Source organism: Syngnathus leptorhynchus, chromosome 17 (genome assembly GCF_054491065.1).
Source record: "Syngnathus leptorhynchus isolate UIUO chromosome 17, UIUO_Slep, whole genome shotgun sequence".
Classification (NCBI taxonomy): Eukaryota; Metazoa; Chordata; class Actinopteri; order Syngnathiformes; family Syngnathidae; genus Syngnathus; species Syngnathus leptorhynchus.
Genome location: NC_141211.1, coordinates 923,485 through 951,257, shown reverse-complemented (window position 1 = coordinate 951,257; position 27,773 = coordinate 923,485). Strand labels below are relative to the sequence as shown.

General features: G+C 44.3%; 2 protein-coding genes and 1 long non-coding RNA gene across 8 annotated transcripts; 1 reads left to right on the top strand and 2 right to left on the bottom strand.

Moving 5' to 3' along the window:
- Nucleotides 1-71: 71 nt before the first annotated feature.
- LOC147042843 (uncharacterized) lies at nucleotides 72-27,578 on the top strand. Of its 2 annotated transcripts, XR_015068636.1 has the most exons (4): nucleotides 72-172; nucleotides 295-412; nucleotides 14,991-15,165; nucleotides 27,347-27,578. It is a non-coding gene; the product is annotated as an uncharacterized LOC147042843 (long non-coding RNA). The 2 variants fall into 2 exon arrangements; XR_015068635.1 differs by lacking the exons at nucleotides 14,991-15,165; nucleotides 27,347-27,578 and adding an exon at nucleotides 1,719-1,980.
- esama (endothelial cell adhesion molecule a) lies at nucleotides 407-17,483 on the bottom strand. Its single transcript, XM_085935598.1, has 8 exons — nucleotides 17,275-17,483; nucleotides 16,268-16,561; nucleotides 3,859-4,013; nucleotides 3,581-3,782; nucleotides 3,357-3,512; nucleotides 3,175-3,297; nucleotides 2,915-3,050; nucleotides 407-2,626 (listed from the first exon to the last, which is right to left on the bottom strand). The coding sequence occupies exons 2-8, from the start codon at nucleotides 16,326-16,328 to the stop codon at nucleotides 2,107-2,109; spliced, it is 1,353 nt and encodes a 450-aa protein (XP_085791724.1). The 5' UTR covers nucleotides 16,329-16,561; nucleotides 17,275-17,483; the 3' UTR covers nucleotides 407-2,106.
- msantd2 (Myb/SANT DNA binding domain containing 2) lies at nucleotides 17,885-21,901 on the bottom strand. Of its 5 annotated transcripts, none has more exons than XM_085935596.1 (6): nucleotides 21,517-21,901; nucleotides 21,009-21,147; nucleotides 20,478-20,913; nucleotides 19,948-20,206; nucleotides 19,804-19,864; nucleotides 17,886-19,723 (listed from the first exon to the last, which is right to left on the bottom strand). In XM_085935596.1, the coding sequence occupies exons 3-6, from the start codon at nucleotides 20,898-20,900 to the stop codon at nucleotides 18,847-18,849; spliced, it is 1,620 nt and encodes a 539-aa protein (XP_085791722.1). In that variant the 5' UTR covers nucleotides 20,901-20,913; nucleotides 21,009-21,147; nucleotides 21,517-21,901; the 3' UTR covers nucleotides 17,886-18,846. The 5 variants fall into 5 exon arrangements, with proteins under 5 accessions (XP_085791719.1, XP_085791722.1, XP_085791721.1 ...); XM_085935595.1 differs by having other exon boundaries at nucleotides 20,478-20,907; XM_085935597.1 differs by having other exon boundaries at nucleotides 20,478-21,147; nucleotides 21,517-21,620; nucleotides 21,709-21,901.
- Nucleotides 27,579-27,773: the final 195 nt, after the last annotated feature.

Genomic DNA, 27,773 nt, shown 5'->3' with positions numbered 1-27,773 from the left:
AATTATTACAGTACCCGCTTCACGCCTCACCATACAGGAAGGAGGCTTAGTTGACCGCTAGATGGCGCGAAAGATGACACAATGGAAAATCCACTTTTCTAGTTTTTAAATACATTTGCTGGTGCACTTGGGAGTCTCCAGGAATGTAGAAAGTTTCATCAAATTCCCCCAGGTAGTGCAGAGACACTTTCATAATGTGTTTGAGGGACAGTTTTGACTCGGTTTAATTTGATCCATTTGCTCACAATGTTTGGGGCGGCACTACCAATCAAGGTAATTCATGAGTGGTTGCAGGCAAATCCGCCATCTTAAGGATGCCAAGTGGAGAGATCAAGATGGATTTGCTGAAAGACGTCGTTTCATTCAGGGTTGACTTTCTTCAATCCATGGAATCATCGGACGCAGTATAACGGTAAGGCTCCAAGTTTTGACTTGTTGTGGATGGATGGATTTTGAGTCATTCTATCAGATCAACTCTTTTATTCTTGGGGAACACAATTAGGTGTTAAATGCATTCTTTGGCTTAACTTGACTGCAGTGCTTGTTTACAAGACGTGTTCATGAATATTTTGTTTGAACGTTTGTGGCAGAAGTACGCCGCTTAAAAACTACAAAAATGTCTGACGGGGTGTGACCTACGGCTTAAAAACTACCAACATGTCTGGCTGGGCTGTTATTTCCATTTAAAGAGACCGCACCAAAACGGCTTGCTCCGAGTCGCTGCTGCACATGATATAGACCAGAACTGAAGGAGCTAAATGTTAACTAATACCCGCACACGACATAAATGTTCAGCAACAAAATAGAAGATTGCCAGGCTGCAGCTCACAAAGTCAAATGTGTTGATGCAGCGCGCGCGCGTGCGCGCGCGCACACTTCGAATTTTTAATTGAAAATATGATACAAAGCATTTTTACAAACAAGAATATGGAAGATACTAGTGCACATCTTGTCTAAAACTGAGACCACCGTTAGCAATAAACACGTTTGGCCTCCAGTTTGTCCACAGTAGTTCATCCATCTTAGTTGATAGCACTTCAGTTGAAAAGAAAAGAAAAGAGAAACAATCGATCATAAAAAAAACAGGGTTTCTTCAGAACATCCAAAAATACTGATCAATTCTATTGTTCGCAATACAGTTTGAAATTTCAAATACTGACTTTGATGATTTGTAGCTGCATGATTTTTTTTTTTTTTTTTCATTCCTGCACAGCGTTGTACGGAAGAGGATTAGGGCCAGTGAAGGAAAAAAAACGAAGGGGCCAGTACAATGCCAGTGTCAAGACAACATACAATATTGGATCATTTGATACAATGCCGCACACATTTAATGCATTTTTTTAAATTTATTATTAACCAGATAGAAATGTCTTTACTGAAAAGAAGTTCAAACAAAGCATGTAATGAACATAAGTATTTCTATTGTTTTTCTTTGGTTCAGTATCCAGTGTTCAAGGCAGAAATAACTTAACACATCATCTCAGTTTGTACCTGCAGAACTCTTGCAGGTTTCATACTTTTTTCACTGTAATAATAACAAAAATAAAATAAATAGCATATTTACATTTCTTGTGCTGCTTTCAAATCAAATGGTGGCAACTTAAAATAACTATGTCAGGGGTATTACGACGTTTGTACAACTTTGCTGCAATGCCCTCAAGATGAATGAGTCATAGTTTTAACATTTAATGTTTCGTTTTGTCTTTTCACTGAACAAGTGACATTTCACAATTGTAGGTGGAGTCGCTGAAGCTTAAAAGCGAACACAACATGAAGGCCTCCACGTGTCAAGTTACAACTGAGCAACCCATAATAGTGCTCTGCTTAGCTGGATAAATGTGTTCAAATGAAGAAGAAAAAAAACACGACTATGTCAGAAATATAACAGATAAAAGTTGTTGAAATTGAATGACACAATAAAAAAATGTAAAAATTGTAAGGTAGAAAAGATTGAACAATGTAGCTAGCTATACAGTGCGTAATGAGTATAAATAAAATACTTCAAACAGGAGTGAGTCGTAAAATCTTAACAAGCTAAATAACAAGAACCCAGTCCTCCATGGAAAACCCTTCCAGGAAGGTAAAGGGGACCTTAGGTCATGGCTATTAGACAAGAGATCCAGCCTGATTCTGCGCAGGCACCATAATGGGCACCCCACCCATGCGGCTGATGTTGGAACCCGTGAGTGTGGACGAGGGAAGCGGCGGAGGTGGTGGAGTGGCCTGAACTTGGAACTGAGGAGGATGGCTAAAGGTTTGTGGGAGCATCTGCGCCTGCGGCAGTTGGGTGTAACGTTCCGCTCTGGCTTGGGAGCCCCCGTTGGCCTCGGAAGAGTCGCGCGGTAGGGTGGCCTCGCTGTTGTAGCCGCCGTAGTGCGTCGGGGTGGACGCTCCCTGATGGCGGGAAGGACGGTAGCCGGCTACGCTGCCGGTGGCCGTGACCACGGAGGCCGTGTCGGACGGAGGGCGCTGGGGGTACTGCTGCTGCAAGTGCTGCTGCTGCTGCTGCTGGTGGTTGTGTTGCGGGCTGGAGGCGATGGAGGACAAGGTGCCGTTCTTTGAGATGATATCGGAACCCATTCCACTTTTAGCCCAGGACACGCGTTTTGGAGCCTGAGCGTCCTCTCTGAATTGTGGACAAAGGTGTGAAGGAAAGTTTGGTTGAATCTGAGCTCTTCTCTAGTTTGCGTCATTTAGTGGCCCCGAGATCCAGAAGTTGCCACTGGATCAGAGCGCTTAATATGCCATCAAATGAAGTGTTTGTCGTTTGATTTTGCTTGGATTGATTTTTGGCATTTGACCCAACATAAGATGGACTTTGTCTACTTGATGTGTATCTGACTAATACTATTCACGCACTGCAACTTTGGTAGCTAAGTGCAACAACTTGACGCTGACTCTTCTGTCAACTCACTTGATTTCATTAGCCAGGTCATCTTCATTGTCCCGTTGCTTCTTCTTCTTAAGGAAAAACACGAAAATGAGTAAAAGGCAGAGGATGCCAACCACTGTGCCCACAGTGGCGCCAACAATCGCTCCAACTTTATTGGCTGTAGAGAAAATCAGAGCTCACAACAAATACATGGAGAACGCAACTGAAGATGCTTTGTTTGTATTTCCAGATGGTACTTGGATCAAAAGTAACTGTATGGTAATCATAAGAGTTTTACATACAGCTGGAAATCTCCAGGTTGATGAAGCAGATTTCAGATCCGACTTCATTGCTGGCATTGCACACATACTTCCCTGACATGTTACTGGTCAGGTTACTCAGCTTCAGAATGCCCGTCTTCTCATCTAAAATGGACAAGCGTCATGTAGGCATGGATGGATGGACGGACACGCTCTCTACTCACTGAGCATGGGTGAGAAGAAAACCTCCGAGCTGGGACTTGTTCTCTTCCACTTATACAATGGAATCGGCTTCCCGCTGTTGGACTTGCAGCTCAGAGTCACGTTTCCTTTCTGCACCGGTTCCCCTGATAAAGTGCACTTTGGGACAGCAGGGGGCACTGAAGAGCAACGTGAGGGATCATTGTTGGAGTCAAACGTTCCATGAGTTGTCTCCGTCCTTTCTTACCTTTGACATCCAGGCTGAGCTCGGCAGTGAGGCCAGGTTGATCCGGGATGATGACTTGGCAGAGGTAACGCCCTGAATCTGACTCCCGGGTGTTGTTGATGAACAGAGACACGTCACGAGAGGGCATGCTAGAGGTGAATCCAACTCGGCCCTTGAACGCAACGCTCCCCACACTTATGGAGCCTTTAGTGTAAGCGATGATCTAAACGGGACCGAGAAACAGCAGTCGGACATTTCCGTTGCATCTTCTTCTAGGATTGTGGCGATTCATTTCTTACCAGGTGAGTGTTGTCAGAAACAAAGTTCCAGAGGATGGTGTTTGTGCTCAGGTCATTATTGCCAGGCACCGTGTTGTACGAAGCCTTCAAGACGACCATGTGACCCTGCAGTACATCCATATGAGTTTGGGGCATCAGGATCTCTGCCCAAATGCCTTCAGGGGAAAAGACACAAAAGTCACGTTTTGGGAAGACATGTCGGAATCCGTTGACCCAATTCGAGCGCAAATGTTCTAGGCTGTAATGTAAAGGGAACTCCAGAGGGGGGCAGCGCAGAGCTGCGACTCTATCAATCGAAGGTCATTGCAATAATCTGGATCTCGCTCAGATGCAAACGTTTGACTGAAAGATTTCATATACTTCATCATCTTGCATGCACCATATCAATGACATGGAAGACGCAAAAGTCTTTGATGCCATCAAATGTTGCAATCATCTGTAAATAAGGTCAAGTTGTCAGTATCCCAAAAAGATGCAATGCACTTCATGCTGTTGAAGACTCCGTCAAACATTCGATCAATGGAAGTGCAACATTGCCCCATGGAAAGAGATCTGAAGCGAGTAGGTGTAGCTATCACTTTCCTTGCCACTCTGGAGACAAATGAAGCAGATCAGTGTCAGTGGAGAGTGAGAACGTAGGCTTAACTCTCCAGATAATTGCATTCATTAAGTGCTATGACGCAAGCAAATATTTTGCAGGGAGGGGAAATTTCGCTTAGGGGAGATTTGCCGAACCAATGACCGAGAATGACGGGTAGCGGGTTGGATGTTGACCGAAAAAAAAGAGGCTTCATCACCAAAAGAGGCGTGAGAGCGGATACATTAAGTGACATGAACGAAGCTTTTGCCCAGCAACGACGACATCGAAAAGATCGGAATAAAAGAAAAGCAAAAATGCCACCAAGCGCCAGACGCCATGGCATGAATGTGAGCATTTGACCGTGCCACTCGGGCGCAATGAGAGATGAGCTTCACAGTTTGGGACATTTGCTTTCTTTGCTTATGGAAAGCGCTTGTTGCAGCACCGGTGGGGTGGCTGCCTTCTCGTGTGCTTACACGTGTTCTGCGATCACACAACGAGACAACTCGGGGAAAAGAAGCTGCCACGTTTTGGTTGCTCGAGTGCACGGCCATCGTGAAATGGGTAGAACAACCTGTTGGAAATTTGATGCGACACAAACATTGTTGCCATCCAAACATGAGGGATGATGTGTAAGTCGATTAATTTGAACTGACAATACACGAGGTAGAGTAGTGAAGCATTAAAGAGTCATGAGCTTGAATGCTACTTCAAAGTTTCCGGAAAAACCTGCTCTGTTCGACGCTTCACTGACTTTGTGCTTTCCGAGCTGTTGGCCCATCGAGTTGACGTGTTGCTAATGAGGACGCTACGTACAATTGTTGGGAGAGGACAGAAAGCCACACATCAGCGCTGAGAATGACATTAAAGTGTCATCGCGTTCCTCTGTTGAGTGAATTAGCTTCAGCGTCAAGTGTGTACTGTACACTCGAGTTTGTTTGTTGTTGTTTTTTCTCCAAGTGTTATTTCCCTCCATGAAAGTATTTCCTGGGTGTGAACATGCGAATCTTTTAGCCGGTGATTACAAGAACTGCTTTGGATATCATTTGTTTATTTGTTTGAGGCCCAAGTGCAGATAAGGCATTATTTTGATGCCACCAATTTTGGCTTGGGGTGGAGTGGGTTGGTCACTTCCTCTGAGAATCTTATCGGGGACTTTGTAGTCAACAGTGGCTTTCATGAGGACATGATTTAAAATATGACTTTGAAATATTCTTTTTTGTAATTCCAAAAAAGTTTGCTTTGTTGTTGAACTCATCATGTGGATTAAATCTTCATTTGGTGACATTCTTGAAATTCTTCTTGAAATGACAAAACGATTATGAACTCAATTGTAGTGTTCATCCTGACTTGAGGCTACTAAAAAGAGCCTGGTTTGGTTTGGTTTGGTCCCCCCCAGTGCATCTTTAGCAACACATTTGACATTGTCAGAACAAAAGGTATTTCATCATAAGGCAGCACTATTGAGCAATCGGGTCCCAATTGTATTTTTGACATCATACGAAGAAGGCAGGCCCTGGCAGCGCAGCCGTGCAGCTTTTCACTTTGGGGATTGGAATGAAAGCAAGGCCATTTTCCAGATCTTCCCACTGGAGCCCCAAAACACAGCTCTTTCCTCACACGGGATGTCCAATTCATCTCATTATAGTGACTCATCTCTTCAGATGATTTTCAAAATTCCATTATTGTTTTGTTCATCACGGCCAATGCAGGACTGTGCAATTTCAGGGCCGCTGGAAAGAAAGTCATCATCTGATAACTATGCCGACGGAGCGGCAGCCATTTCAGGGAGATGTTTAAGACGGACGGCCGAGGGGTCGGAATCAATCCTTTGACTGCTGCTTGTCATTTCAAATGCAGATTTGACCATCAGCTTAGCTTTTCCATTTATTCGTAGCTGCAATATCTCCAGTGAAATATGGATTTTTCTCCTTGCACGCGCAAGTAAGATGTATTTACAATGGAAAGAAATCGTTTGAGCCTCTTTTCCATACAGATATCAGGCAAAATTCTGCTGCTGTGACACCGGCGCCGCATATATTGTGTACCTAACAAATAACAGGTCGCTCGTGAAAAAGCTTCCATCTCAACCATTAAGCCATAGATTAAGAAATATCATGCCACCTCGGCCCGACCTGTAGCTTGTATGGGCTTAATCGACATTATTCTGAAAAAAGCACAACCGTGTTCAGCTCTTATCTGTCGGACACAAAACAAAGACGCTATAGGATGTTTCACTTGGCTGTGATCTGTACTACTTGTCAGTAAGCACACGGCTGGCTCTGTTGCATTTCCAAATGATTGCTGGTTCTGTTCATGAACCGAGTCGTCCGTCGAGCAATCCATAATGACGTCCTCCCGGTGAGCATTAAGCTCCGCCTCTTTTCGATGAGATGCTGCAGGGACAGATGCTGATATTTTCATGGCTGCATCTGTGCGAGTTGCCTCATTAGTGAGGGGGGGGGGACTTATTATATATTCATATTACTTGCTAATAATCTTGCGGTTGTTCTTTCAAGTTCAGTAGTTGAATAAATCTGTTTTGAAATCAATAAATAATCATGATCTTAATATGATTTGGATGATTTTTTTCCATCATTGCTCAACCCTACAATTGATTTCAAAGGCCAAGGTTATAAAAATGTCAGGAAGGGAATTTGCTCTGAGGTCATCATTACTATTTATAATGATGAGCATAATACAACAATGATAATCATTTAATGATATACAGTTATAGTAGGTGTGAGCTAGCGGGAGATCAGGTTCAGCTATTATAAACGTCTTTGAATCCAGTGCAAAATTACCCCCCCCCCCCACCCCCAGCAACACTGTAATTACCATTATTGTGACTCAAATGATCTTAGTTAGCGCAGCCTCCGTTGCTGGAATAGCATTGGCTGACACTGCGGCCACAGGCCAGCCGTAACATTTGTCACTTTTTATGTCGTCCGCGCAAGAATACAATTCTTACTTTCCACGAGTACTCTGGGATAATACGCGAAGGGTGGCAGCATGCTTTAGCTTTGGTCTCTGCTGCACTCAGACTTGATTGGGTTGGATGGCGAAGCTGCCAGGACTCTGCTGCTATAAGCCTCAACGCTACTAATCCTATCAGCGTTCAATGGGAGCTAGTGCATGCTGCAGGTATGCAGGCAGCCACGCAGCCACGCAGGAAGGAAGGCAGCCACGCAGGCAGCCAAGCTCCCCGAGGAAACAATCACATCTGGTGTTGGGGAGGAGAGATGTTACCATCAGGAGGACGCCGCATCTAATAACAACTTGACTTTCCAAACACCAATGATGTTAATCCACTTTCTTTACCAGTTCATTCAAGAAAGTAGATTTACAAATACGCAACAACAGACCTATTCCAAAAAAGTCATCCTTTCTGCTTTAAGAAGAAACCCACGAGATGATTGAAAAGGCTAACACTCCAGCAGAAAAGAAGGATCTACTTTTTTTTTGTTTTGTTTTGGGGGACTCCCCCATTTTCTGAATCCTATCATTGTGGACAATATGGGCAGACTCCTGTTACCAAGCTGCGTGATTCTGAAGTGGAAAAGAAACAGGAGACAGGTTACAAGTCACAAACGCTCTCTTCATGAGGTCAGACCGCCCCCGCCTCATTAACAAGTAGACGGACGGTGGGGATCTAGTTGCAGGAAGGATGGGCGGAGTTCCGGCCACACGCAAACACTGAATTGTAATCTAAAGATGAGGAGCTGACTGTATCTCAAATATTAGCCTGTGCTTGCCGAGGAGCTCACGACCAACTCAACTTTCTTTCCAACGCCGCCGCCGAGCGAGTGAGCAAAAACACATTAGCGGGATTGAGTGCTTGGATAGGGAGGAGAGAATCATCAGGAAGAAGGAATGTTTCTGGAAGGCCTTATCTCAGCCCACCAGGCTGCTGGGATGGGAAGTGGAATGTCAGGAGGGAAAGAGGAAGTAGAAACACGCAAACACACACACAAAGGCGGCCAGCATAGACCCGGCCCTTTCCTGCGTTATGTGACTTATAGATCATATCAGCTACAAAAGCAAGGGCTATCGATTTGGATATACTATACAAATGAACAAGGTATTTTTTAAGACTTCACAAAATTGCCTTCTTTGGCGTATGTTTTGGAATAACACCCAACGTCTATCGGCATTTGCGTCTATGCGCCGGCCGGCCGGCCTGTCTGTCTGTCTGTCTGTCTGTCACATGGCGTGTGAAATAATGCATGGACTCCTGACTAGGGCCACTTTGTCACTCTCATTTTCCTGAGTGGCCTAATGGTAAGTGGCCAACAACAAGCAGCTCAACTTCAAGTCACCATAACAGAATCCAGCTAATGGAACCCAATAGGTCCATTTCTAGTAGGATGGCTGGATTCAGTGGCCATGGAGGGAATAAGGCAATCTGTCAACACATTGCTGACAGGGCAGGAAGTACAATGTGATGAAAATAACAACCAGCCAGCATGCATAATGGAAGAACTCTATCTGGTCGCTCCTTCCGAGACCTTCCCTTTACTCTCGAGATTTGGCTAGTGGCGAGTTGCGATGGTGATGATCTGATGTCTCGGAGGGAGGGGACTTGCACTTGATCTGCCCAGTCATCCCTTGGGATAGGAGCAATTATCACTTTGAAGGGACAACCCAGCAATGCAGATGGAGAGATTTGATAGAGGAACCTTTGAGCAATAGTAAGAGACGATTGCAAACAATTCATAATCAGGCACAATTTGAAAAATGGATGGCCATGAATTGATGTGTTCTTGTAACTTTCCGCCAAACTTTTGTTTTCTGTCTTGGAAAATGGCTTCATTTGCTAAATAAGTTGCAGTGGCACCATCCCTTTGGTGACTTGTGCGCGCGTGGCGCCGTGCGCTAACACGAGACGACGTGGCCGTTCTGTTAGTGAGTCCTGCCGAGCGCCGAGGTAGCAAAAGCGCACGAGTCCCGTGATTCGAGGGGACACGCGGCGGGCGACTTGAGGGGCCGGGAGTGAATCGACTTAAAGCAACGCAGCAGGGGGATACAATTCCAAGGTGCTACAACTGCCTGGAAATGAGCTGTTATATAAGCAACCTGTCCTTTGTGATCACCATCCATTGCCACACATTTCAGACATGAATAAAAGATGCAGCTACAATGAAGCGCCGAGTCAGACTTTTCATGGCCAGTAAACAAAGCTGCTCTAATTGACTGGCTGTGAAAAGCAGCGAATGTTTACTGTAGAAGTCAGCTGAGCACACACACGTGTCATTGCGCCGTGTATGGGAGGACTAGAATTCTTTTTGGGCTGCAAGTTTGCAAGCACTCGTTTCTGGTTTGCTGCTTTACTACTTTGTTAGATTACACAAACACAACATCCATAGATAAGACGCACAGGACTATAATAAAGAAATAAATGAGGGAAATATGGCACATAAATTGGCCCATCTACTCAAATGAAGTCATGAAATTGATTTATTAGAAGGGGATGTGGTAAAAAGAAACAAGTGTCTATCACTTTGTTACATCTGTTCAACACACACACACACACACACACACACACACACACACACACACACACACACACACACACACACACACACACACACACACACACACACACACACACGCATTCCTGTCTGGTCCAGTACTTAGGCCTGGTCCGCCTCTCAGATTAACTGTAGCCTGCTAATTTGCTCCAATGTCAAGATTCCTCATAATCCCGCTCTAATCCTCAGCGACTCGATTAAACAGTCAAATCTCCAGTTGATGCAATCTTCATTTAACTTCCTTCTTCCTTGTCCTCCTTTTCTCCCAGCACAATCCTTGACTGGGCAGAAAATCTTTGCTTTGTCTTCATTATTTTTCGCTATTCGCTTGTTATAGCTCTTTTTTTTTTTTTACTCGTTACCAGCCTGCATTTTCCAGAGAATGTCAAATTTGTAGTCGAGCATGACTTTGGACTCCACTTTTCTTCCGTGTTGCATGAGAATTTGTTCTTTTCCTTATGGAGAATGACTCAAAAACATGTTGCATGGAAATGAGAATTTTCATTTTTTATGACAGCGTGATGGAGATACTTTATTAAGTATTGTGTGTGTGTATGCACATAAATGCATGTGAGTGTTCCTGCCCCCCGCCCCCCCCATGCACTTGGCTGCTACAACCACCTCAGCCTTTCCCTATTTAATGCTTTTCTATTGTATCTATTGTATGTTTCAGCAAATGATCACAAGGACTTCCACAAATTACACAAATAGATGTTTTCAAAAACAATCCAGTGTCGAAGCCAAAGTACAGCAAGCGAGCACTAATTACATCCAGCGTTTGGGAGTTAATGGCCCTCATGAATGGAAGGTTAAAAAGAAAAAATCTGTGAACGCAATGACGAGTCACTAATGAAGGTTAAAAAGATCAATGGGGATGCTGGACTGAAAAAGCACCCCATTTACTGTTACCAGAGGAAATAAATAAATAAATAAATAAATATCCCATATATAAATACATATATAGGGCTTCCAGAAATGCTGACGAAAACCCAAATTTTGAGCTTCAGGTGCCTTCTTGCAAATTTCCATATCAGTAAGAGTCAGCAAGCTGCTCAAGTTCAAACCTAAATGTAATCCTGATAGATCCTGTTTAGCATTCAGTTGGGTCTCTTCAAACATGCACGAGGAAAGATTATGAGGGCTTTCTGTGGCTCTCTACATGGAATAGAGTGACGGAGAAGAGCTCCTTTCCGTCACACCGCAAACACTCGGGGGGGGTGACGTCAAGACGGCACAAAGAATTCTATTTTGGTCATTAGTTCCGCTATTGTACACTTTCCTGCCTTGGGAGTTTTTGCTCCATTGTTATGGACACAATTCCAGAAAATATCCTCCGTCACACATTCAAGGAAAGCCATGTGTTAAGCGGATGGATGACGTGTTTCTCAATATTTCATTTTTCAGTCATAGATATATATATTTTTATTTTTTCATGAGACTGGTTATGTTTCATTTTGCAGTTGTTTTTTTGAAGCGGCTATTGTTTAAACAAGAGGTGTGGTCACTTGGACGGAGGGAGGGAAGTTGAATCCAATTAGAAAGGAGCCTAAAAGCAGGACATTGCAACATATCACACAAGAATACATAAGACAAAAGTAAGAATAAACAGCAATCGTTTACCAGTTAATGGTGACGCCGGCCGGGAGCTTGTGCGAGCCCCTCGGCCTTTATCGCTAACGCCGACATCAACTGAGCTCTCGGAGTCTCATTGCGGATGACAGAAAAATAGCTAAGAGCTTACTTATAATTACATGCACCACTCAGTCAGCTCATACGTACATGAGAAAAGAGGAGGCAGTCACTTAGATGCCAACATTGGAGGTGGCCAATGAAAAGTGGCAATAAATAAAAAGAGACTGGTGCAACAAAGACCCTGGTGCTCTAACCCTCACGGCTGACCTGAGACACTGATGCTGATGAGATGCTGGAGCTGCAGCCCTCCCTCGGGAGAGATTGGATGGAGATGAGCGCAAGGAGGGGAGGAGAAGCTGCCAAGAAAAAAAAATAGCAAAAGAGCAGCACACGGAGGGACAGAGGGAGGAAGGTAATCATACTGATAAAAGACAAAAGAAATGCTGCTTGTGTGTGCGCGCCCAAACATAAAAGAAGGCCAGCGGGGGGGATCGGGGCTAATATTCATTCAAATATATTTGGCATGCTAGCTGGATTATAGAGGTGAGGCGTATCCAAATGCAGGAAAGAAAAAAAAAAAGTCACTGTGTTTGACATCGAAATTGTGTGTGACGGGAAGAACAAGGCAACAGACTTCCTCTCAAGGGAACAAGGATGTCCTTGTGCTTAAGAGATTCATTCCCAAATCTGAGAGCATCGCCATATAAATAAATTACAATAGCATGTTCGTCTTTTATATTTCATGAAGACTTGTGCCTCGACATTCAATGATCATTTATTGTTTGCCGTGTGAAGGTGAACGCTCGCTCCTTCGCTCGCTCACTTCCTGTCTACATTTGCTTCCAAGAGTTTGTTAGCAAAAGAGTGGGTCGTATTTAAAGAGAATTTACTTCAGCTATATCTGTCTTCAAAAGAAAGTACATATTTAGAAATATTCATCATTAAAAACAAAAAGTGGTGTGTCTATTGATGAAGCTGCAAATGTTGCTCTAATCAATTTAAAAAAAGCTGCATATTGTCATGATATATCTCTCTATATCTTGTTTCATTTCTTTTGGATGCAGCAGATAAATCTTTCAAAGCCTTTTGGGGTACATCTAATTGTGTGAAAGTGTTTCTTTCTTTCCTAGTTGTGCCTCACTCAGTACAGCTCAAATGCCCCAAAGGCCTTTGCTTAATAGCCTGCTTATAATGACTTTTTATTTTCCACATTGTTGCCTGTTGACAGCATTACCTCACACGCAAAACGTCTGCCTCGTACATTCTACTCTTGGATATGGTGTGGATGGACACATTAGATTGCTATAATAATCATCATAAACAAAATATATATAGATATATCATTAAAAATGTTTACATCTTTTATGTGTTATTATTATTGCAATCTGATATGACAAGCAAGGGAGCTAAAAGCAAAATGTTATCCAAACAAATGGCGATAGGACAGCAATGAATGAACTGGCTGGAGGATTGTGTCAATGTGCCTGATGTCATAAGTGCACTGAAATAGCTCAAGTAAGAGTCATTGAACACAGCCTATGTTGTCTAAGCCAGTGCCCTCAATTCCCGTCTGCCGTGGGCTTTATTAACTTTTTTTTCTTTTGACGGACAGGTCGAAGGGATGTAAGGTGGCAGTTGTTGTTGACTTCTGGTTGCAACATCTGTCCAAGCCACGGGCAGCTTGGATCGTTTGCTCACTCGGCAATTCTTGCTCGCATTCAGCAAAAAAAAAAAAAAAAAAATCTCTTATTTATTCATGCAACAGCTTAGTTAGAGGCTTTCATTGGACAAGAAACATTCTATAGTAAAAATGTAAAAATAAAATAAGAAAATTAATTTGGTCTCACTTGATTACAGCCACAACTCAAATATTTATTCCAAATCTGAGTGACAAGCAGTTAATAGTTATTCATTAAGTCTAGTCAAAATATTGTCACGCCCAACTGTGTATTAGTATCCAGCAGCAGATTTGTCTTATAATTTTGTCTCAAGCTATGTTTTCCAAAAAACGGTGTGCATTGCATTTCTTTTTTGCAGTGAGACGGAATCCCGAGGAACTATTATTAATCAAATGACAACAGTGTGCTTGAAATAACAATAGACCCCCAAAAAATGTTTCTGCTAATGAAGTGAATTTGCAAAGCAAAATATCAAAACATCATCAAAGTGATGAACAGCGAGAAAGCCCCAAAATAGAAGAAGATAGGAAGTGTGTGTGCCTTTAAGAGAGTGCAGAAACCAGAGTCTGATGATGGGAAAGTCAAGTCGTAACTTTCTCATGACCCCCAAGAAAAGGCCTTTTCCTTCTGACTCGGTGGATGGGATGTCCTAGCAAAGATTCGCTCGTCAATAGTCCGTTTCGCTATTTTCAATACTTCATTTAAAATGCTTTTTTGAGGTCAAAATATGAAAAGCCCATTTAGTAGGATTCTGCTAATAGCACCCGTGTTCCTTCCCCATTTAATAGAATGACATCATTAATCCGGTAAATGGGGCTTTCATTAAGGGGATCAAATTAGACGGAGATAATTACAATAAGAAGCAATATGAAAGAAAAGAGGATTTGGAAATATTTTGGAACTGACTGGTGAAAAATGCCACAGTGAGGATGAACTTCTCCGACGTATAGAAGGACAAAGGATCACTAGCGGCACGAGAGTTTCAAACAGTCAACTGGCCCGCAGGGAAAAAAGTATTTCTGTGTCATTACGTATGTAACAATAAATCCCCCAATCCTTTCTCCAATCAAAATTGCACCAGTTGCTGGGGACACACATGAGGCTTCAAACAGCCATAATCCCAGCTCAAAGTGGAAAAGGAAAGGGGGCTTTGCTACACATCCATTTAGGAGGAAACCAAGAAATAGGCAATTAGTGATAAGGTTGTCAATTCAACCGTCTCTGACCTTTCCTGTCGTCGTCGTCGTCGTGGCCTTATTTGTCTGTCAAATGGGATGTTTTGCAAGTAGGCGTTTTAAGTTGGAACGGGCGAGGGGATCAGTGTCCTACAAGTGTGTTTGGAAAAATACATGAGGCTAAAAATAACTTTCAACCCCCTCACTGGTAAATCACTGACAATCTGCAGCTTTGCCCTCCTCATCCCAATGGAGCCTTTGAAGCTTGTGTGGATTGACCTTGTTAAATAAGTCAAGTCCATCCTGGACCCACCTGGAAAACAAATGAAGATGTGCTTTTGCCAGATGCTATGTCCAGCATAAAACAGTCCCATATTTCATCAGCAGCTCAAATATGGAGGATAACGGAATCGACTATAGCGTCGCCGTCAAACACGGGGCCCAGATAGGTTGTTGCACTGTATTATTATTGTGTGGTATTTCTTTCTTTTTTGGAGGAAAATCACAAATTCAGGTCTTATCTTGTATGTTGCAGGACGTTTGCTGACTTCCTGCTCTAACGCACACGTCAACAACGTGGTCTTAAGGAGCACTGAGCCTTCCTGGATCCAAAGGGCGCCGCGCCATTCATGAGCATTTCCTCCATGGAGCCTGATCCTGCCTGGCCACTAACTGTTCCGGACACACCTGCAGGACAACTGATTGTCAAGGTCAGCCACTGTGACTCCAATGTCCTGTTGTGTATGGAAATGACCAGAGTAGTTTATGACTAAATTGTACCTGCAAAATAGCCCAGCGGTAATTGATCTAATGGAGTCATCATGGTGGGAAGAATCAGGTAGCAGGTGACCTGCTTCCCTCCATCAGGAGGAGGAGCAAGCCAGTTAGCCAGCCAGCCAGCAAGCCAGCCAGCCAGCCAGCCAGCCAGTCAGCCACTCAGCCACTCAGCCAGTCAGCCAGCCAGCCTGCCTGAGATTGCCCGTGTCAGCTCATGACATTGTTTTGGCAACAGTGTCAAGGAAAATGCGCTGTGCTCGATAGCTTGCTTTCTTTCATGTCTGAGAGTCACCGACCGGCTTGTCTCTTGAAAGTTGAAACTAAGTGTCCTAGTTAGCCCACATGAGAATTGGATGCTTTCAGAGCTCGTAGCAGTGCAAAATGTTGCTCAACCAAAATGGCCACCCTCAAAACATGATACTACGTACACAATTATGAGCATCAAACAAAAGCCCCCATTGGGATTTTGCTTGTTCTAGCAGCAGCAGATTGTTTGAAATGACCTTGCCATGTAGTTTATTGGGGGGGAGACTACATGGAAATTTACTGAAGAGAAAGAAAGAAATAATGGCAGTGAAAAACCAAGATAAATGATCATTTTCTCAGACAGCCCTCCAAAATGAATAATTGATGGCTTGTCGTTCATAAAACATTTGGAAAAAATCTTGAGCATCTGTATCATGTCCCAATTTTCTAAATCTGAAAGATGACGGGGGGGGGGGCGCATTTACATATAGTTATCAGGCAAAGTAGGAGTTTTAATACGTTGCTCGAGAGTGGCGGATGAGCCAATGTTGCAGAAGCTATAAAGGGATTATTTGTCCCTGGAAGACATAATCATGTTTAACACATTTTTCTCCAAATCCTGACAAATCAAAATAGTTATTCACTTCAATATAGCCCTCCACCCACTGGCACGACCAGCAAAAATACACTTTCTTGACACCACTGTATGATTCCGTTTTTTCCATATTCTTCTTCTTATCCTATTGCATGGCATTGTTTTTAGTCGATTTGACATTTCATTTTGCTTACCTGACAAGCCCAACAGGCAGGTAAATGACAGCACAGTAAGTTTCCACAAAGTAGCCTCCATGTTTCAGGTAGCCACCGTCTCGCGGTCCTTCCTTCAGGCAGTCTGGGGTGCTCTTTCTTTTTCTCTTCCCTCCTTTTTGGGTGGGCTCGGGCACAGCACTCCAGGTGCTTGGCTCTGCCTCCCCGCCCGCCCTCCCGCCCGCACAGGTCAGACGATTAAGGGACACTTCAGGTGAGGAAATATGGAAGCCACCTGAGCCACCCTCAGTCCAGCAATGATTGATTGGCCCCCGACTGTAAAGAAAGGTGGAGGAAAAAGTGAAAAGGCGATCAGGTGGATCAGCAGCTTCACCACTGGCCGCGTCGTGCGTGCATGCGTGCGTGCGTGCGTGCGCTACACCTCTCTCACAGATGTAGGAACGAGAAACTCGGCAACTTGTCGTCGGCGAGTTCTTTACAGTGAGGGGAGGGGGAGAGAGAGAGAGAGAGAGAGAGAGAGAGAGAGGGAGGGAGGGACAGAGAGAACGAGAGGGAGAGCCACTGTAGCTTGAGCGTGCACAAATTTGCCTTTTTATTGAAAGCAAAGTGACAGCATATTTCATGTTTCAACTTGATGTTTAGGCCTATCAAGGTGCAGTGGTGTAACTAAATAAAGATTCATCAATAAATACATGGATAATAACCAAAGCCTAAAATGCTTTCAACACTTTTCCAGATGAGCCCCCAGCCAATGTCAAAATAGGAATATGGTTCACAGAAGTGGTCAGAGTGCCTTGCTTTCATTTTCCTAAGGTTAACGTGTTGTCCTGGCAACAGAGGTGATGCTAATGCAGGACGATTGCTCAATTATCAAAGGTGAATAAGGGTTCATGTTGGGAAGGAAACGGCCTTTTATCCATTTGAGGAGGAGATGGATTGTTTGAGCTCCAAATAAACTTTGGGGAAATCATTTGGACAAGGATGAAGGACAGACTGGCAAAATGTGCCCACCTCTGCTTTTTACTTACCTCGCTTAAGGGCTGGGTCGTTGTGACAGTGGTACTCCGCACGCACGCACGCACGCACGCACGCACGCACGCACGCACGCACGCACGCACGCACGCACGCACGCACGTCCGACTTCTTTCCACGAGCAGCAAGCCTAGAATCTATTGCTAAATGATGAGAAGTCGCTGTCAGCCCGGAAGAAGTATCAAAGAAACAATGATGTAACAACATTGCATTGTATAAGGACTTGAAAGCAAATCACGTGCGCCCACATTTGCCAAACATCAACTTTTGGATTCAATTGAAATCTTGTTGATCAAACATCTGCCACCTTGTGGTCTGTACACTACATCAAACGTGATACTTTATGGCAACTTTCTCTTTTCATTCTTATTTTCTCTCTTTTTTTTGCCAGGGCTGCAATGCCTCTATTCTCCAAATCTTCTGATCATATTTGGTGTGTAACTTGGTGCATTTAAGTACGTAACTCCTATTTACGCTGTTCCAGTTCTTTTTTCAATGATGACTCTTGTCTGCCGCTCGGTGGTCGTCAGGGTAAACTACAACTAATGTTCATCCAGAACGGAAACAGGATGTATACTAATGCTTCATTTAATTGTATGCCATTTGCAAAAAGATCCAGTTCAAAATGTCACATTAGTATAGGGTGCTTTGAGGAAACAAAATATGAAATGAATGCAATCAATTGCATAGCAAATAACTTTTCACATTTCCACACAAGGCCACAATCAGTGTGTAGCAAATAAAAAGTCAGTGGCCCATTTATTGTTTTGAACAATGACAGTGACCTACACATGACAACAATCAAGACAATAAAATAGAAAACACTGTTGACTGGTATTGCGGACCAAAACAGATCAACATTTTCCAAAGTTGGAATGCACATATATACTGTATATAGAGATATTTATTTATTTATATAAGTTAATGTCAATATAAGGTATATTTTATATCTATACTGAATATACAGTACATGAATTGGATTGCAAATAAAAAGAGAATTTTCCCATTTTCTTTGAATCAACTCTGGACAGTCCTTGACTGGCACATTGCACATAAACTCGGAACTCTTTTTTTTTTTTTTTTTTTTTCTTGAACCAAACCATAAGAACATGTATACTGGTGGTTGGTTGTACTTTGCATTACATCCATCAATTTTCTAGTGCGGGTCAACACACATAGCCAAGGGGAAGTACTCAATTGACCTGTTTTTGCAATGTGGGTGGGATACCAGACTACACTTGCGGCTGAAGGTTCTTGACTTCATTCAAGTTTCAAATATTCCTCGTGACACATATATGATTTGAATTAAGGCCCCGCAGTTCATGAGTCTGTAGTTTGAGCACTAGTAATCTGATATATTTCTTATGGTCCCTTGTTACATACATCACTACTAATTCTACTGAGGTAGACCGATGCATTCATTTGGACAAAACGAGTCAAATAAATAAGAGTGACAGCTTTTGAAATGTTCTCATTTCCACAGACATGGAACCGTTCTGTGGATTTGTCATTTTAGTCTCAAGGTCCAGTCACCTTTGCTTGCTTCCACTCATTTCAAATATGAGGGATTAAAATGCTTCAGTGTTGTTGTACTTCAAAGAATAACCAATTGCAGTTTCCAGGCACTCCACTAAGGAACCTGCAGACAGGAAGTCCAGATCCACCTCTATGAATTTTGTGTAAATTGCCAAAGACCCAGGCTCATTTAAGACCCAGTTGCGACAGTTCTCTTGAAGAAAACGAGCCAGCGAGGAGCCCTCGCTTTGGAAGTATTTTTTGGCAGGAATCTGAAAATTCTCCAAGAGAGACTGTTGAATGGTCCTATCTTCAGCGATGCCCAGGTAGCAGTAAGTGACTTTGGTCCCAGTGCTGTCACTATCCGCCGCTTCGTCAGTCTGACAGTTCTCTGAGTCACATTGAGGTAAGCTACAGTTCTGAAGATCACTTTGGGGAGAGGTCCGACCCGACGACGTCGCCGCCGCCTTGTAACCGATAGCGTAGAGTCCGTACGTCTTGGGGAGATCCCCGGGGAGGAGGTAGTGCGATGTGGACACGCTGCGCCCTGCTTCCCTGGACAAGGACACCGGAAGCCAATCCACCTCCATGTGCAGCTCTAAGCAGCGCGCTTCGCTGATGGTAATATCCAGGAATTTGTAGTAGACGTTCTTCCAGTTCATCTTTTGAACTTTGGTCATGACGGTTTTGCCCTCAGGCTTCTCCGGATTGAAGTATTCACGAAGCCGCTTTCCCAGGGGTACCTGCGAACTGATCTCGGCATAATGGTAACGCACGTCTTCTCGCCAGCGAGTGTCGTAGCCAACGCCAAAGATGGCTAGCTTGTTTGAGAGGTGCAGGCGGGAAAACTCGGTCCAAGTTTGAAAGTGCTCCCATTTGAGCTGCACCGACTCCAGGATACGTATCAGCGTCTGCGTCGTGTCCTTTTTTCTGAAAAGGAACGCATTATGACCATTAGAGCCGCCCGTCTTCCATAATGCACCGGCGAAGCGGTTCGAATTCTCACTTACTGGATTTGCTCCGACAGCTCGGCTTGAATCCGAAGAGCTCTGCTTTTCGCCATATGTATTTCTTCGAGCCAAAAAAGCAGATCATTAAGCATTGTTCCAAACGTCGGACGGACGCGACCTGACCTAATAATAACAACAACCCACCGGCGGCGTCCACGTCACCCTCCTGGAAAGCCGAATCAAGCACCTGGTTGCACCAGTCCTCGTGCGAGAAGTCTTCCAAGGCGCTGGCGTCAGACTCCATGTCCTGGTAAAGGCCGCTGCTGTTGATCAGCACCGGAGCACAGGTCTGGGAATCCCAGCCTCCCTGACCAAACACCTTCTCCAGTTGTTCGATGGTATAGCTGCTCTTCCTCTTGCCGATGCCGTGCTCCTTCACGCGGCTGTAGCAACGGCGAAGTGTCTGTGCCAGTGGGAGAAAGGTTCCAATCAGTGCAGTCATATTCATGGAAACAGGGAGTCTTTTCGCTTTACAGACGATCCTGCTCAAGGCTGAAGGCCAAAATCACCATGATTCGAGTCGTTTACTAGAGGTTCCCCCCGGAAGTGCGGATGACGTCATAGTCAACCCACAGTTGATCGGCGAGCGGGGCCGTAATGAAGTAGCGGGCAGCGTGTCAACTAACGATCAGTAGACAACACGGGTGTGTGTTTCCATATCCAATCCAGTGTACCTTCATCCTCTCCCGGCACTGAGACGGGGTCCTCTCGTAGCCCAAGTCCGACAAGGCTCTGGACACCCGCTCGTACATGGCAGGGCCGGGGGCCTTACCAGTAAACATGGTACCGGCCACTTCCAACTGCTGCATCTTGGCCTCCGTTAGCCTCTCGTTCCCCCACACGGCGATGAGGGCGTTGGTTTCCGAAGGGGTCCACGACATACCGCGACAAGCGGTGGAGTTGTTGGAGGATGAGGCCGCCGCCGCCCGACCACCCACCGAACCCACGTTCAGCGGCGAGAAGCGGTTGGGGGTGGAGGGACCGGAGTGGTACTGGTCGCTCGACTCCTCCGACTCGGGGGATGGCACCTCGGTTTTCGGGATCTTTAACGGCCTCGAGAGTTCTGGCGATTGTTCTGCGTTGCCGGACGCCGCCATGTTCACTCTGTTGCTAAGAGCAAGGGGGAGAGCGAGCGAGAGAGAGAGAGAGGCAAGGCGACGCTCAGCTCAGGTCAGGCATGGACAAAAATGCGGTGCGGAACCCACCGTGGAGGCTGATGCGAGCGACAAAAATTGCACTCTTTCCTTTCCAATCGAGCTTCTAGAATACGAAGAAGTGGCCATGCATGATTAGCAGTACTCCTGTTACTGCTTCGTCTTCTTCTCTTTTGCTGCTTTACCTCCGCTGGAAAGAGGGTGGCAGTGATGCACAGAAAGGAAGGGAACATCATGAACGAATTAGGCCGGCCTCTCATTTTGAGAACACCTGACCAGGCATACAGTTCTTATGTTCATTGGATTTATTTAAAAACACTGCTATGTCAAATCATCCTCATATTACTGATGTTCCATCAAATGAAATGAATGAAAAAGTGAACACATGCTCAGCTCCCAAAATGCTTCAATCCGTCATTTCTATCATCAGAAAGTCATTCCTGTCCCAAGGAAGGACACAATAGTGTCATCGTCGGGCAGTCAACGAGACCCTATATTGGATTTTCAGGCAATAATTGCTCATTTGACGGCGTAGTTGATGGATGATGTCATTGTTTACTTCATCATTGGTGTGACTGGCTTCCTTCAGGGACCACTGCCCACCCACTTCTGCTTGCTCTGCCATCTGTCCATCCACCTTTTTGTGGCCTGTGGGGTCCTGACCTGGCCAAAGAGACACTTGTGTTCTTTTCAGATGAAGCTTATTCGCTGTCCAAATAAAGGTCAAACCAAGAAAAACAATAGGGGCAACCTTTACGACTGCTGTCAGTGAGTTGTCACGAGCTGTTTAAATGTTAGTTCTTTATGAGAAAAAAGAAATCTATCATATTCTATCCAATTGAATGCTCTTATTGTGGCCTTCAGTAGACTGATGTTAAATTCTCCCACACATTCTGAAACAAAAGAAGGTCCTCTGCAGACTCCCTTGATCCCGAAACTCTCTGGCTCTCTGTCTCTCTCATCAGAAGCACCCCAATCAGCATTTAGCTCTTTAACTTCCTCCAGCTGGGCCCTGCCGTGCCTCCGTCCCAGTGGATTCCGCTACCCTGAGCTAACCTCCCCCGAGCGACAAGGAGGTACCAGGTGCCACGGCTGAAGGAGATGTCTCGGTAATTTGGCTTGACGCACCCTAACACACGCACGCCCTCCTTATATCAAGGGCAGAGAGGGACTATGGACATTAAACACTGTCTCATTAAGTTTCTTTGGACGAGACGGCCAACCTAATGAGAGGCCATGTCATGAGCAAAAACATCTGATCTCCACCAGCACAAAAACAAAACATCCAGGTAGGCTCGCCGTGTCAGGGCCAAAGTCATGTCACGCCTCAGTAAACGCCTCGGCTTGAGCAGATCCAAGTTTGTGCGCTTTCAAAGAAAAATGGAGCCTTTTACTTCCAAGCTCCAACATTCATTGGGTTTGAAATTTAGAAATAATTTCGTATGAAACCTAATTTGTTCAATAATTCCTAATTCCAAAACAATAATAATGAGCAAAAATTCCAAATAAGTCAAAGATACATGCAGTGATATATTTTTGAAGGTCCTCCAAAAGGGCAGCAGCTGGGTGCCATAAATCAATTCTATTGAAATATCACAGACAGCTTTTTAAATGAGGGACATTTCTCAACATCTCATGCATATACAATTAAGAAACACATCATTAGCTGGTGATTACATAACTTATGATGCAACTAAAATGCTAAATTGGAATAAAAATGTCTTGCTTTTGTTTTAGCCCTTTCATTTATTGCAGAAGCTGTCTGGGTTGTCATGGCAACATGATTCACTTTGTGTCCCATTCTTTTTAGACTTACGTTAAGTCTGTGGCCATCTTTGACGCCCCCCCCAAAAAAAAAAATCCATTCTCCGACTGAATGTGTTTATCGAATATTTGCAATGAATTTATTTGTCCAAATAAGACAGACTTCTTTAGTTTTGGCTGATGCACAATTTAATGAAATATCAAACAAAATCTTGACCTCAAGTGTTCATGAAGGTTGAAGCTGGGGGATGATGGCTATCTTACAAAGGATTGCCCATCCACACAGCTCCATCCAGCTCAGCCCTTCCAAAACTCAGGTGTGGAGCAGCTGAACAACCCAGGCCTGTCTCGAGAGAGAATTTCCATCATATACGGAAAGGACAAAATACGTGACACTGGCCATTTTTTTATCCAATCGGTTTCTGGATTGGAATTCTAATTGGATACACTTTTCGTGAAACATGCAAAAACGTGTCAAACCGCACGCATGCACGCACACAGCGGCTTGTTGTTTTCATCCGAGTGTGACGTTGGTCCATAATCCCTCAAATAATTCGACCTTGGAGGTCGCTCACTTTGATTCTATCTTCTTGAATGCTTCTTTCCCAAACATGCTTAGGCAGGGGCGGTCATTAGTCTGCACTGGAGAGCAGGCCATCACCTCTCCATGGGGCACCATTTCAAATGAGCAGCTCATTGGGAAAACAACCCCAGATGGGTCCTTTACGAAACGAGAAGAGAAAAGTATTAGGTGAAAGAATTGCTTTCAGGATGAAATTGGAAGAGAATCTGCGAGTACAATTTGGTGACTTTGCCTAGTTCCCGACATTTTTCTTTTTTGGCGCTGGTACAATTCACTCATCTACGGCTGCATGGCCGGGTGTGCGGCGGACCTTAATTCATATTAAAACATTGTAATAAAGAAGGGCAAGATCCCCCTTTAGTGATGGTTCCCCAGAGAGACGCAGCTAATTAAAGGGCTACCCATTCCAATGAATTGGCCAGATCAAAGACATGACTTATGTGTGGATTCATAAATATACAAACATCTTGAAAGAGATCATACTTTTGGAGGTGAGATCTGAAGTACATAAAGAGATCAATCCATCAAGTTGGATTAGATTTATGATCAGATGCACTGTTTTCATGGACAATAAAAATATTGATCTGAATGTTCTTTTTCTGCAGTGACTCAGGCTCTGCTTGAGGTTTTGAAGTACGTCATTAGAGAGAAGTAGGCAAAGGCACAAACATCCGAAAGCGCTCATCAAGAAGGTGCTTGTCCGTTTCCTTTGGAGCCTGAAGGCATGTATTCATAAAAAGTCTGTCTCTGATCAGAAGCTTTTTAATGACGACATCACGTTCATTTCCTGACAGAGCCACAATTAACTTTGGTGCCTTTCAGTGACTTGTAACAGCGTCCGGTAGAGACGCTCGGGTCTCTGTCCTAATTGCTAGGAAAAGCTCATTTTTATGGACAGGCTGCTGCCCTTTGAGGGCCAGAGGAGGTTGGCTGGCGACTAAATTCGCACCATATGGGAGGAACACAAAAACATTGCAGCCCCAGAAAAGGAAAGTAGTAACAAAGTCTAGGGTTGCATCAAGGAAAAATCAGCTAACTATTAGCTCATTCACAGTTCGTAGCTTTGGCGTCTATAACTGTCAATGGCACCTAATGATTGGCTGAAATTGTACCCTATTTGGTGGTTCCGATGTCCAGCAAATATAAACAAACTGTTATTCCAAGTCATTTGCTGGGACCTGTCCAGTGTAGGCAAACTTAACCAAGTCTGATCATAAATGGATTGACTGGACTAAATAAAGACGGACAGGGCGACAATAGGTACATATTGTTGTATTGTCTGTTAATCATTCCCCAAACGCCTCTGGCTTCAATAAAATAGAAGAAAAGAACAATTTGGGCAGCCTCAGCTGTGAATAAGCAAGCTATCACGGAACACAATAGTGCAGTCACGCCGCTCTAATTTAGCTGGCGTGTGACACGCCCCGTCTTTGTTAATGTTGTCCGTCAAGCATATCGTTTGCCTTCAAGGCCAGATGCTTCAAATCCATAATTCACAACAACATCCAAAAAGAGACATGATATTTTTTTTGCACCACGGCCCCGCCTCTTTGGTTAATGAAGACAGTGAGTTGCATGCATGCACCTGGGGGAGTCTACCTGTTTCTGTGCTTTGTCCATCCATCTCATGGAGATGTGGAATGAACAACGCCATATGTGTAATGGTGGTCACTATTCAGTATCAGTGCGTATTTTTCTTCTTCCGTACTTGTGTATGTGAGTGTAAGAGCATTCATTAAATTGTGACTGCCATTTGCCATTGATTTTTCCCTGGAGTGTGTTGAAGTGCGCCTGTCCGCCTGGGGATAGCAATCAAGCTCCAAAGTTTTCTTCCAATTCAGGGGGGCTGACAAATAAGTCATCTTTTTCAGCAGCATCAATCAATGCCATGCAGCCAGGCAGCCATGCAGGCAGCCATGCAGGCAGGCAGGCAGGCAGGCAGGCAGGCAGGCAGGCCGGCCGGCCTCTTGACTGTTCCACTGCCCGCCATATTTGCTGGCTCTCGCGCTGATTGGAATCAAGTCCATTTTGCGGAGTGATTGTGAGAACGCAAAGCAGCAGACGTATTGAATGGCAAAGCATTTCTGTTTGTTTCTCTGGCCGACTTACGTGGCCACAGCTTTTCAGATATCAGCTTTTAAATTGGAGGTGCCTCAAGGCAGATAAGGTCCCAGACTTGCTTGCCTAAATTGCCAGCTTACATTATAATACCTTTGCATATTGAAATGAATATTTTGCATTTATCTGCATTCATTTGGAAATGTAATGCTATGACAATAAGAATGAATTTGATCATAAATGAATTCATGAGATGCAAATATGTGACAGATCCATCATTTCCCACTCAATATCCTTCCGGTTACGGCTAATTGTTGTATTGTAGTGCAATTACCCAGCGTTTGTTCAGCTTTTACATGGTAAAAGTGCTGGTGGGTGGGCTGCCGTGGCTTTGTTTAAGCACCTCCCTTCCCTTTAAAGAGAACATATTTCCTCTTCTCATTTCTCAATCAATACAATAGAGCTCAAGTCCTGAAGTAACAGAATGAGCAGCAATATGTCTTTTAAACAGGGGCTGAAGTTTTTGGGATAGCTCTAGTGTTCATTGGGGCAGGGGGGGGGCTGAGTTGACATAGAATCCCAGAGGGAGACGCTGGCCATTTTGCTCGGGGATGGCTCCATCTGGCCGGCACGCTCAATGTATATGACGGAGGCGGCAATTAGGCCTCTTTGGCATATGGGCGGCTCTAATGATGGTGCTTGCCAACTCTTTTGCACTACAGGTCACTTGCACATACAAAGTTAGTCTTCACTAACTGCCCAGTTGGCGAACTGAGTCTGGCTGGCAGCTCGCCCGCCGTCAAGCGTCCAGCTGGGAGAGTGGAGATGGTTGTCTTTGCCCGCCCCTGCGAGCTTAATCCCAAAGGGCAAACTGCAGCGGCGAAAGCCAGACGTGGCCGCAGATGTTCCAGCGTGGTACCTTGTCTATGATGCAGGTGTTGGCAGCAATAGCAAGTCAACAGCTGACACCAAGTCTTTTTTTTCTCTCTTATGAAAAATGAATTACTTTTTAAGACAGGATATATTCAAGCTGAAAACGATTCATGAATAATGCAGACATTTTTGTAAACATGCACTTTCTGATATTTTACAACAGAGATTTGGAATTGGTGGCCCTTTAGCGGTCTGTGACGGTATTGCAGGTGGTTCGTGAAATTGCAAATGGAAAAAAAATTCTAATGGATTTCATTTTCCATCTCATTTTGTGAATCGTTTCCCCATCCAAATGATGTCAAATGTAGCCCAGATTCCCAAAATAAACATACAATGGTGGTCCCTTGGACAAAAGGTCTTGAATTTGGTCTAATATGTGTCCATATGTGCGGATGAAGTTGCCAGAGATGTCTCATGAATTGAAGACTCCGAAGGGTGAGCGATGGGGGTCGTCACAGCAACTTTGGAGTGTGGCAGGACCCCAATAGAGGGGGATTATTAGGAGTCACACTGTCAGCGGGGGAGTCCAGTGGCCACATGCGACCGTACTGCTTCCATGTGTCAATGATGATTTGTTATTGTGGCTTCATCAATATGCGTCTGCACACATCAAGCATCAACTTTATGATGAGCACAGTCGGAGAAATTTACATTGTCGACTGACACTTAAAGTGGCAAAAAATCTCATTCATTTCACTTTGAATGTGTTTAAATAGAAGAAGCCACTCAAAAGTGGAGAACCAAAATCTGCAGCCATGCTATTGTTGACAAAAAGATTGGAATGCTTTGAAATATGTTGCAGGTTTTTATTTATTTGATCATCATATATTCATCCAAATATTTCAGGAATCTAGGATGAAATTGTTGGTTGTATTATAAAGGAAAAACAAACACAGCAGGAACTGGGCTTTTCCCATCTTGACAGAACTCGTATGCATTTGTGTGATTTACAGTAGTGACAGAGACAATAAGTCAAGTGTCCGCTACCACCCTTATTCAAAGCCTCCTGGGATGATTATTAATATAATAATTAAACATTCATTGCCCACAGCACCTGCTCTCTTCCTCTCCTCCGGACCCCCGAGAGACAAGAAGAGAGGGAGGAGCCAGAGGGGAGGGGTTGCTGAGAGGAGAGCAGCAAATCCAAAGGGGTCATCATCACATTGGTGGATTCTTTTACACCACTGAGAGCCTTTTTTTTTTGTTTGGGTGAAAGGAGACAGCATGTGAAGTTATGTGATTGCAGAACAAAAGAAGAAAGGAGGAAGGAACAATCCCATGCCGGGAAGGAAGGAAGAAAAGCGCTGGACTCAATCGGTGGCTGGGTGGTCGCCCCCCCCCCCATCTGTAATCAATTGATCAACTCCATTTTTCCTGACGATTCAATCCATTTTTTTCCGCTTTCTTGATTTGATCTTGGCCAAAAAGGAGGCAGCAAAGTTGTGCAGCAGACTTTTTTTGGAGTGAGTGTCTGTCAA

Bases quoted from the DNA above. Each gene is read 5' to 3' on its own strand.
- esama (XM_085935598.1), bottom strand. From the start codon at position 16,328: ATGGAGGCTACTTTGTGGAAACTTACTGTGCTGTCATTTACCTGCCTG. The intron at 3,783-3,858 runs GTAAGAAATGAA...GGTCCCGTTTAG, and splicing joins TTTCTGACAACACTCACCTG to ATCATCGCTTACACTAAAGG. The intron at 2,627-2,914 runs GTGAGTTGACAG...TCCACAATTCAG, and splicing joins GACCTGGCTAATGAAATCAA to AGAGGACGCTCAGGCTCCAA.
- msantd2 (XM_085935593.1), bottom strand. From the start codon at position 21,217: ATGAGAGGCCGGCCTAATTCGTTCATGATGTTCCCTTCCTTTCTGTGC. The intron at 20,914-21,008 runs GTGGGTTCCGCA...CCTTGCTCTTAG, and splicing joins CGCTCGCATCAGCCTCCACG to CAACAGAGTGAACATGGCGG. The intron at 19,724-19,803 runs GTAAGTGAGAAT...GTTCCTTTTCAG, and splicing joins GAGCTGTCGGAGCAAATCCA to AAAAAAGGACACGACGCAGA.